The 10,626-nt window shown below is 44.5% G+C and overlaps 3 protein-coding genes across 3 annotated transcripts in view; all 3 read left to right on the top strand.

The window, feature by feature from the left end:
• The window catches only part of nkd (naked cuticle), a 41,551-nt gene extending 36,715 nt beyond the window's left edge, over positions 1–4,836 (top strand). Inside the window, exons 3-5 of the mRNA XM_032435237.2 lie at positions 737–1,582; positions 2,281–2,633; positions 3,332–4,836. Of these exons, the coding sequence (XP_032291128.1) occupies positions 737–1,582; positions 2,281–2,633; positions 3,332–4,349 (2,217 nt within the window). The 3' untranslated portion in view covers positions 4,350–4,836. The remainder of the gene's footprint in view (positions 1–736; positions 1,583–2,280; positions 2,634–3,331) is intronic.
• A 732-nt stretch (positions 4,837–5,568) lies between these two features.
• On the top strand, positions 5,569–8,137 carry SmydA-2 (SET and MYND domain containing, arthropod-specific, member 2). Its single transcript, XM_002047535.4, has 3 exons — positions 5,569–7,399; positions 7,456–7,717; positions 7,768–8,137. The coding sequence occupies exons 1-3, from the start codon at positions 6,386–6,388 to the stop codon at positions 8,076–8,078; spliced, it is 1,587 nt and encodes a 528-aa protein (XP_002047571.1). The 5' UTR covers positions 5,569–6,385; the 3' UTR covers positions 8,079–8,137.
• Positions 8,138–8,265: 128 nt separating this feature from the next.
• On the top strand, positions 8,266–10,570 carry LOC6623076 (tRNA (uracil-5-)-methyltransferase homolog A). Its single transcript, XM_002047536.4, has 4 exons — positions 8,266–8,649; positions 8,701–9,994; positions 10,054–10,372; positions 10,435–10,570. Exons 1-3 carry the CDS (start codon positions 8,443–8,445, stop codon positions 10,362–10,364), a joined length of 1,812 nt encoding a protein of 603 aa, XP_002047572.1. The 5' UTR covers positions 8,266–8,442; the 3' UTR covers positions 10,365–10,372; positions 10,435–10,570.
• The last annotated feature ends 56 nt before the right edge of the window (positions 10,571–10,626 follow it).

Here is a 10,626-nt window from a genome sequence, read left to right on the forward strand (position 1 = left end):
TCTGCTCCGCTCTGCTCTGCTCTGTTTCATTTCATTGTTTTTTCTTATTCTGCTGCAGTTTCTGGCGCAGCGTGCGATAAATTAAATATTTAGTCAAATTATGGCCACAATTTTCGAATCTGCTTGCAGACATTATTGTTGTTGTTGCTTGGTAATTGCTCTACTTGTGTTTGCGGCTGTGCCTCACACACACACACGCACACGACACTCCCACTCGTGCTGAGAGTTGCCCACTGGGTTAGCAAAAAGTGCTGCATACTTTTCGGCGGGCGCTCTAAATTGTTTGTTGGCTGTTCGTGTTTCTACGCGCCGTTCTGTGGTTAAATGCTACAGTAGTTTTTTTTCTTTATTTCATTTATTTTCATTTTTGCACTTTTATGCAGCTTAAACAAAGTTAAGTATTGCACTCTATTTGCATTTGTAGCACTCGCTCAGCTGGCTATATTTGTGAATAGCTTCAAAGTTATGTGCAGCTTAAATGGCTCTGAAAAACTTTTAGTTGTGAATTATCTCACATTCATTGAAGCAGCTGCTTCACAAAAATATTTTAAGAGTTTTTATCGGGTAGATTTAGGTAGTTCATATTAAATAAAATATCAGACCAAGCTTTTATTTGGGATGAAAAATCCAAATCCTTGTTCATTTAAAGTCTCTGAAAAATCATTGAAATAACCTCAACTTCAACTTCAACTGACATCAACTTTTTGTTATCTATCCAATATTTTGATGCGAATAGGAATTCACCTGCGATGTATCCGTGGAGGGTGGCAAATCGTCGCAGCCGCTGCAATTTTCATTCACATTCTATGATCTGGATGGGCATCATGGCAAAATAACAAAGGACGACATTGTGGGCATTGTGTATACCATATACGAGTCCATTGGCAAGTCCGTGGTGGTGCCCCACTGTGGCAGCAAGACAATTAACGTGCGCCTCACCGTCAGTCCGGAAGGCAAATCGAAATCGCAGGCGGCGGCAGCTGCTGCGGCGGCGGCGGCAGCAACAGCAACATCCACATGCATCAACAACAACAGCAGCAACAACAACAACAACAGCAGCAGCAGCAAACTGAAGAAGCTGCCCACAGGGCTGGCGGCCATGTCAAAAACAGTGAATGGCGTGGCACTAACAACATCCGGCGGCGCACGCCGCCAGCATCGGCATCGACCACGCAAACTGATTAAGTCCGATGACGAGGACGATGACAGCAACAGCGACAAGGAGAAGGAGCTGGCAATAGCTGCCGCTGCTACCGCTGCTGCTGTCAATGCCGAGCACCAGCCCAGTGGCAGTGGCAGTGGCAAGCAGCCAAAGCCCAGATATCTGAGGAACAATACTAAATTGGAGCAGTGCTGCAGCGGACAGGCACAGCCGGCAGAGCAGCACACGCCGGACAATGGCCACAATACCTGCGAGAATATGCTGAATCTCAAATGCTGCAGCGGTGCCTCCAACAAGGAGGCAGTCGATGTCGTTGACTGTCCACAGCGCTCGCAGCGACACCAACACCACAGCCACGATGTCTACATGAAGCAGGCCACACAGCGCGTCAAAATGCTGCGCAAGGCGAGAAAACAAAAGGTAAGCACAAGCTACACAAGTGAAAATCAAATGCCTTAACTCCTGAAGCAGACAATGACTGGACTTTCACTGAACAATCAAGCAATATTCGACAGATGGAATTAGGCAATATATTACCAGAGATTAGATTGAAGTATTAGCAGGCGTAAAGTAGGAGTTAGGTAGATAAACAGATTAACCAGGCTTAATGTGCCATGTTTTTTCAAATGAGCATCGCCTTTCTATGTGATTCTCATGAATTCAAGGGATTAAAAGCAATAAAAAAGTTAGAGAGGAACAGAGATAGAAAAGAGGAAGCAAATGGAATTTAGAGTTTCAGATTCCAAATCAGTTAAGACATAGATGTGGATGCTTATAATAGTAATAAAAAACTTGTTCGTACTTGAGTTACAGACAGACGAACAGAATTTCAATTGTAACATTTTAAATCAAAAATAAAATGTACAATTAATTAGATTTGGCTGTAAAAGATCGTTTGTCAAGCAAAAGAACTTATCACAGAGTTAGTCGAGATTCCAGAAAATGTTGCTCTTTTGATTTCTTATGCATTATGTTGACTATTTATTTGCATAGCATTTCTTTAAAATATTATTTCAATTTCTTAATTTTAATTTGTTTGTACTGTTCTTTTCGTTTTTGGTTGACTCGCTCATTACGCACGATTGCATCACTTCGCCCATCCGCGACCCGCCATTCAGTACCAGGATCACTGCCTCGAAACGCGTCAGCGCAGCCTGTCCGTGGGCAACGACTCCTGCTGGCAAAATCGCCACATGCAACAGCAGCAGCAGCAGCAACAACAGCAGCAGCAGCAACAGCAGCAGCAACTGGCCAGTTCGACTCATGGCCAGGCTCAGAAGAGCGCCTCGTCCTCGCCACCTTTGGGCGATGTGATGCTCGATGGCGTCCAATTGCGCCAGCCACGCCCACAATCGCTGCTGACCCAGCGCAAGTCCGCCGAGTGCTGGAAGTCGGCGCTGAATCGCAACGATTTGATAAGCATCATCAGGGAGAGCATGGAAAAGAATCGCTTGTGTTTTCAGCTAAATGGGTAAGAGTCAAGCAAGCACGTCTAAGAGGAAGGGAAAGAAAGGCAATTATAGAAATAGATCATAGTTGCACTATGGAAACAGACTTATGATTTAAAGTGCACTCAAAGGAAACCAGACGGATATAACAATTGAAGATCTCAGCCAAAACAATTCACATTCAGCTTTGGTTTTGGGTAAAGTGGAAAGTCTTGAGTCAAGTGCAAAAGGATGTCATTTTCAATATCTTAATCTTTTTAAATTGTTTTTTTTTTTTTTAAATCTTATTATGGTTCATACCCTTCCGTTATTATATTTGAAGTAGCTTGCCTAAAAGATATATATCTTCTTAATTTGAGTACTTTTACTTATTAACTGACGTCAATAGATAATATTAGGCAAAGGGAAATTCACATAAATGAGAATTAAAAGGAAGCTTTAATTTAATTAAATTTTTTAATAATATTTTCCTGTGAGATAAGGCAAATCTTGCTTGAATCAAGTTTTAAAGTTTTCAGTTTTTTTGGTTTTCAATAAATAATTCCTTTTTTATAAACCCTTTAAATTTGTAGCTAAGAGCTGCCCAGCTTAAATTAAGTTTATCGCGTATTAGCTCTCATTTTTATTACGTTTAATTTTTGTATATTATTTAAAGGCGACCTAAGATAACCCAGATCCAGCTTGCTAATTAAAACCTTGTTTCTTTTGTTGTGTTTTGCAGAAAACCCCAAGCAAATGTGAGTCCCATACGGCAACCGGCAGCACAACAACAACAACAACAACAGCAACAGCAACGCCAACGCTGCAATACCGGATCGAAAATTCCGACGCTAATTGCGAACCACAGTCCGCAGAGCGCCCAATCGCCGCTCAGCTGCAGTCCGCCCACGCAGCAATCGCCGCTGGCCAATCATATCGAGGCCGGGCACGATACGGTCAACAGCAGTCTCTATCATCCGCAGCCGCATATACCCATCTACCATCAGCAGCTGGCCATTAATCCGGCCGTGGTGGCCGCCCAGCACAGCCACAACAGCGCCCACAACAAGCTGAATCTGTGCGGCTACGATTCGTTTCTGCATGCCACGATTTGTGGCGGAGGCGCCGCTGCCCACTCGCCGCCAGCCACGCCCAGCAATGTGGCCACCGTACAGCCCATACCCAAGAAGAGCAGCAGCCACAGCAAACAGCAGCAGCAGCAGCAGCAGCAACAGCAACAGCAACAGCAACGCAGCAGCAAGGATTACAAGAACTATGGCAATCTCATCTATGCCAAGCTCAGTGAACAGTTGCAGCAGAGGGAGCGGGAGCAGCGACGTCAGCAGCGACACAAGCTGCAACAGCAGCCGCCACAACAGAAGCCCACGCGGGATTTGTGTCGTCCGGCTACAGCTACGTCCAGCTCCAGTTCGGCGGGCTCAAAGATCTATGGCGATGCCTTGGAGTGTGCACATCTGCTGGCCAGCGAGGAGGAGGAGCTGCCGGCCAGTCCAATGCTGACCAGCACGCCCAGCAAGGTCGTCTCCACGGACACACTGATCGATCTGAACGACGAGGTGGGCGAGGCTGTTGCCGAGGTTGCTGCCGTGACAACGGCCAAGGATGCCGACGAGCCATCGGCCCAGCTGGCCGCAGACGTGGATCTGGACACGAGCGCCTCCAGCTCCATGATACATCGCTATGTGCACGAGCACATACACCATCACTATCATCACTTCAAGGAGCAGAACGATATCTAAGGACTGCAGACCATAAATGTTGCTTATGTTTCTTATGATTAATGTAGCGCAATTTGTAATTTAATTAGCATTTTACTAAAACCCAAGATGATATTATTTCTGCTTCAACGTAGGATTCCGCTAAATAGAGTGGATCCCAGACTCAAACATAAAATCGAATCTGAACTTCATGTCCAAACTTTTAATCTATAATCCCCTAGAGCTAATGTTAAGATTTTTTGTGCGCCTTCGCCTTAGCAAGAATTGAAAATTGAAACATTTAAAAGCCATCGATTGCTTCGCTTATGCAAAAAACAGCCTAGCAACATATCATTGCAGTACTATGTGTATAAACAAAGCAAATTAACATAAACAAAATGAAGAAAAACCCAACTATTGTTTAGTGCAAATTATTCACTGAAAACTAAAAAGAAAAAAAAAAAACAAACATATTTGTTGTCTATTATATGAAAATTTTATGCGCCGCTTTTATGTGTATAGAGAGCCACATTTGTCTATAAATATTATTATTATTATTATTATAATTATAACTATTATTATTATTATTACTGTAATTCTTGTGGAATTATGGCCTCCATTTAGTTTAGCTATGGACGCGTTTATTTATGTACTCTTAAAATAATATTTAATTTGTAAAAGCAACAACAACCCAACAAGACACGCAACAATGCAACAAAAAAACCATAAATTATAGTTCAATTATCATTATTTTTTTATTATTATTATCATAAATATTATATTATTTTTTTTTAAACGTTTCATCAATCAATCAATCGACAAACAAGCACAACAACAACAAAAATGCATTTAACTCTTATTTAAATAAAAAAGACTGATTTCCAATTAAACAATACATTAATTATCTGCATATAAATAAATACACATATATATATATATATATAAATATATATATATATATATAAACACACATATAATAGAAAATTTATGAGAAATACTAAATAAATTATTGAATTGCTAAAATTATGAAAAAAAGAACGATTGCATATTATTTAAAAGGCTTGAATAAACTACAAGCTCTCACTAAAGTTGATCAGAATTAGATAAGTTAAAATATATATGTATTCCGAATAGATTTGATTAAAAACATATCTATTTCAATGCAAAGCTAGTTTCTTTGCTGAAGAAACTTTTAAATGGAGTACCATTACTTCAAACTTCTTTTGTTATATATTTTCGAAATTCTGCCCTTTGTACTGAAAATATTGCAAGCTCTAGATATTTTCATAAACAAAATGCGGGCTACAATCGATCTTTGCCCAAAAGTGCAATCTACCAAATATGGTTAGATAATTGCCATGGGCCAAAACAAACTTATTTATAGCTGGCAGCTAGAACTCTTTAATGGGTTTTGCTTATAAAACCCAGGAAAATATGGTTCAGTTAGACTTTCGGTTTAAGGAATAGATTGAGACCTTATGATTCGGTTCGGCTTGAAATCGAGTCGTAATTACAAACTAATTGAAATTATGAATTAATTCTTTTAAACTGGCTATCAAGAGAACTGAATGCGCCCAAGAATCAAATATAGTTTCATAACTTCGAACTTCCCAATCTATTTAAAAAGCCAACTGCACTTTGACCTGGCAAAGAACGGAGTTTTGATATTTCTTCCATAAATAATACACTTTCTTCACTTTTTATACGCATAATTGAAATGTTGCCTCGGCTGAATACTAATTAATATGTAAGCTAAAAAAAAAAACATTAGTGAGAGCGAAACGGAGCTGAGAAAAAAATAATGTAAATTGTGAGCAGAATTGTGTACTAAGACCAGACATTGTGTATTGTTTGGTTGGCGTGTGCGCCTCGGCCAGAGTCTAATAATAAATCGTCGTGCGCCAAGTGACAAGAGATGAAGATTGAGATCCAACAGAGCCACAGCCACAATCAGAACAAGAACCAAAACCAGAGACAGTCGAAATTTGTTTGCTGCTCAGTGAATTTTCAAACGTTGCGCATTACGCAAACAGGCGCAGCAAATTCTTGACTGATTCTCGTGTAGTTCGAGTCCGAGGATGAGTCCACCCACAGCCTGTGCCTTCTGTCAATCGCATGCCACACAGCTGTGCGCCGGCTGCCGCAGCGTCGTCTACTGCAGCCGGGAGCATCAGAAGGAGCACTGGAAGCGTGGCCATAAACGGGAGTGCAAGTGCTTTGAGCTGAGCTCCAATGAGACGCTGGGCAGGCATTTGCGCGCCACGCGGGACATTAAAATGGGTGAGCAGATCATGCGGGAGGCGCCGCTCGTGGTGGGCCCCAAGGTGGCCTCGGTGCCGCTCTGCCTGGGCTGCCACAAGAACCTGCTGCCGCCGGCTAAGCCGGCCCAGAATTATTACAAATGCAGCGCCTGCACCTGGCCGCTGTGCAGCGCCGAGTGCGAGCAATCTCCCTACCATCTGGCCGAGTGTCGGCTCATGGCTGGGAGTAACTTTGAGTGCAAGATCAACTACAAGGCGGCGGAGCAGGAGCACAAGGAGTCTGCCTATTGTGTGATCATGCTGTTGCGCTGCGTGCAACTGAAGCTGGAGAGCCCGGCGGCATTTGCCCGGCTCTACGAGCTGGAGGATCATCTGAAGGAACGCCTGGAGACGCCGCTCTACCAAGTGCTGCGCGCCAATCTGATTACATTCATCAAGACGGTGCTGGGCCTGAACAACTGCTCCGAGCTGGAAATCCTGCGCATTGCCGCCATCCTCGACACCAACGCCTTCGAGCTGAGGCAGCTCGGCGGCTGCGTAAAGGTGCGCGGCCTGTATCCGGGCGCAGCCATGTTCGCCCACGACTGTGTGCCCAATATGCGGCATCGCTTCGACGACGACATGAACATTGTGTTCCTGGCCAAGCGGCCAATTGCCAAGGGCGAAGTCCTCAGCATATCCTACACCCAGCCACTGAGGAGCACCATCCAGCGACGGGTGCATCTGAAGCAGGTCAAGTGCTTCGATTGCGCTTGCGCCAGGTGCGAGGATCCCACCGAACTGGGCACCTTTGCGGGCGCCCACGTGTGCGGCAAGTGCAAAGTGGGCAAGGTGGGCTATTATATTAAACTCTAATTATATTTTATGAATCCATATTTTTCGTTCAGATCATCTCAATGGATCCTTTACAACTGGCTGCCAACTGGAAGTGCGAGGTGTGCAATTTGAAGAGGAGCGCCAAGGAGTTCCTGACGCAGGATGCGAAAATAGAGCAGGAGCTGGAGTCGCTGGATAAGACAACGCCGCTCAGCCTCGAGGATTTCCTCTATCGCCATCGCGTTGAGCTGCACGAGACGAATACGCACATTCTCCAGGCGAAGTACGCCTTGACCCAGCTTTATGGCCATGCGACGGGCTTCGCTATGGATGGTGAGACATAATTAAATGTTGTAAAATCTACTATAATGTGAATCCCTTAGAGCTAAGTGAGAAATCTCTAAAGCGCAAAGTGGAACTCTGCGAGGAGCTGTTGGAGATTTCGAATCTCTTCGATGGCGGCTGGAGCATCTTTCGTGGCAATTTGCTGATCGAGTTGCAGGAGACAGTTTTGGCACAGGCCCTGAGCCTGGAGAATGCCAGCGAGTGCGAAGCAAAGCTTAAACAAGCTGCCGAGCTCCTGCAGGAGATATCAAACATAATGAACAATGAACCGGAGATGCAGCAATTGCTGGCGGAGCGAAGACAAATGTTGGATGCGGCAATGGCACGCTATGCAGTTGGTGCTGAATAACTAGAAAATCGACACAACAAACTTGTTTTATTAAAATCCATTATTAACATATTTTTTAACTGATAAGGCATATAGTTTCATAACCGCGATTCTTCTTTTGAATCTTTGAAATGGTTGGCAGCGCGACTATCTTTGAAATGGTTGGCAACGCGACTATTGTGAACTAGCTGCATCGCTGAGTGCGGCTATTGACCGACCGCCACATATTATCGAAATACGCCCAGTCGGGTGGTTAATCGTCTGGCCGCCACATAAAATCGATATACAATGAGTCTTTATTTTGCATTCATCACTTAAAAGAATTTCACGTGTTGCACGTGCTTATACAATTTTTTATTAATATTGTGTGTTTTAAGCAATTAAAATGAGTGCAGCTATAGCAGAAAATCAACCCGAGCTCACGGAGAGTATTGCGGAATGTACGGAAAAGTCAGATCAGCCAGAATCGGCAAGTGCAAAAAGTGCAGAGGTGGAAAAAGCCGGCAATGAGTTTGCTTATTTGGAACGCAATGAATTTACATCGGAAATCTATAAAATTGAAGTGAAGAATATGGGTTATTTTGGCATTGGGGTAAGTTATTGCTGAATAACAAGAGGTTAGCTTATTAACTTGCCGCTGCAGGAATTTAAGAAGCTGCTCAAAAATACACTGAAGTTGGACATGACCAAAATCAAGTCACCCACACGCAAGGAGTTTGCCTTTGTGTGCTTTCGCAGCCAAGCAGACCAGCAGCGCGCCCTAGAAACGCTCAATGGCTACAAGTGGAAGGGAAAGATCCTTAAAGCAATGGCAGCCAAAGCATCCGCTGATCCACTGCACAAACGACGCGGCGAAGAGGATGCCGGGGAAATCAAACCAAAGCGCCAGCGCACTGCCGTGGAGGCCACGTGCCCGCTAGCTGAAATGCCCTACGAAAAGCAGCTTGAACAAAAGACGGAGGAGATGGCAACGTTGCTCAGAAAATACACCCAGGAGCTCCGTCGTCTGAATGCTGACGCGAAACCGCATCTGGATAAGTTTCAATTTAAAGGTGTTCTGCCGTCGCCCACTGTCGATGGCTATCGGAATAAAAACGAGTTCACTGTGGGCAAAAACTCGGATGGAGAGATTGTAGTTGGTTTCCGTTTGGGCAGCTACAGCGACGGTTCCGTGGAAGTAGCCGAGGTGCAGCAATTGCCACATTTGCCAGCGCAGGCGAAATGGGCGGCGCAAAGCTTCCAGCAGCTGGTCAGGCAGTCAAAGTTTCAGCCCTTCAATCCTGTCGGTAACGTGGGCCACTTTCGACAGCTGATGGTGCGCAGCTCCACCGCAACAGGCGAACTAATGTTGGTAGCTGGCATATACTCATCCAATTTGAGCGAAACTGAGCAGCAAGAGCTGCAGACTGAGCTTAGGACTTTTTACGAGCAGCCGGAGCAGAATAATACACACAAATGCACTTCGCTATACTATCAGGATGTCAAGCATCGTGAGGCGGGCCAAATGGTCAATCCTGTCACACATCTCTCCGGCAGCACACACATTACGGACACCATACAGGGGCTTCAGTTCCGCGTCAGCCCCTTGGCCTTCTTTCAAATAAATACAGCCGGAGCAAATGTTCTTTACCAGCAGGCTATAGATTTGGCTGCGCCCAGCCGGGACACAACAATGCTGGACATTTGCTGCGGCACTGGGACCATTGCCTTGGCCTTTGCCAAGCACTGCAAACAGGTGCTGGGCGTAGAAATTGTACCAGATGCCATCAAAGATGCGGAATACAATGCACAAGAGAATGACATTAAGAATTGCAAATTCTTTGCTGGCAATGCTGATGACTTTATAAAAAGCATGGTGCGGGAGGCTTTGTACGGACAGGAGCCAGGCAAGCCAGTGGATTTGATAGCTGTAGTGGATCCGCCGCGTGCTGGACTGCGTAAGTTTAAAGTAAAAGAAAATTTGCTAAGAATTAATATTTTTTTCGTTCTATTACAGACAATCGTTCCATAGCCGCCATACGCTCAGCGAGTGCCATCAACCGTCTGGTCTATGTTTCCTGCAATCCCAACAGTGCCAAGCGTAATTTCATAGAGCTGGCTAGACCGGAGTCCAAGCAGTACAAAGGGGAGCCCTTTTATCCCAAGACAGCCGTAGCTGTCGACATGTTTCCACACACAACGCACACGGAGCTGGTCATTTTGTTTGAGCGTGAAACCAAGTCAACAGCAGCTGAGTCTGTGAAAGGAGACGCCACAGCGGAGGCAACAAAAGAAACCAATGAATCTGTGGTGACATCAGCAACGTGATGCTGACGGTACAGTTGCTCAATTAATATATGACCACAATACATTATCACTGATAATCACTTTATTGCAGGCCTCTCTCGCCTAGCGCTCCTCTCTCTCTCGCTGCTGCTTATCACGAGGTTGACATCCATCATCGGCTCTTTGTGCGACTGCGGCTACGAGTTTTATTGTTTTAAATTGATTTAATTGTATTTACGTTGTTCCGGCGTCTGGTACGACAAAGTGACTTCCTGTTTAATAGTTTAAGAACTGTGCTGAACAC

This window comes from Drosophila virilis, chromosome 3 (assembly GCF_030788295.1).
Source record: "Drosophila virilis strain 15010-1051.87 chromosome 3, Dvir_AGI_RSII-ME, whole genome shotgun sequence".
NCBI classification, from domain to species: Eukaryota; Metazoa; Arthropoda; class Insecta; order Diptera; family Drosophilidae; genus Drosophila; species Drosophila virilis.

Bases quoted from the DNA above. Each gene is read 5' to 3' on its own strand.
- LOC6623076 (XM_002047536.4), top strand. From the start codon at position 8,443: ATGAGTGCAGCTATAGCAGAAAATCAACCCGAGCTCACGGAGAGTATT. The intron at 8,650-8,700 runs GTAAGTTATTGC...TTGCCGCTGCAG, and splicing joins TGGGTTATTTTGGCATTGGG to GAATTTAAGAAGCTGCTCAA. The intron at 9,995-10,053 runs GTAAGTTTAAAG...GTTCTATTACAG, and splicing joins TCCGCCGCGTGCTGGACTGC to ACAATCGTTCCATAGCCGCC.
- SmydA-2 (XM_002047535.4), top strand. From the start codon at position 6,386: ATGAGTCCACCCACAGCCTGTGCCTTCTGTCAATCGCATGCCACACAG. The intron at 7,400-7,455 runs GTGGGCTATTAT...TTTTTCGTTCAG, and splicing joins GCAAGTGCAAAGTGGGCAAG to ATCATCTCAATGGATCCTTT. The intron at 7,718-7,767 runs GTGAGACATAAT...TGAATCCCTTAG, and splicing joins GACGGGCTTCGCTATGGATG to AGCTAAGTGAGAAATCTCTA.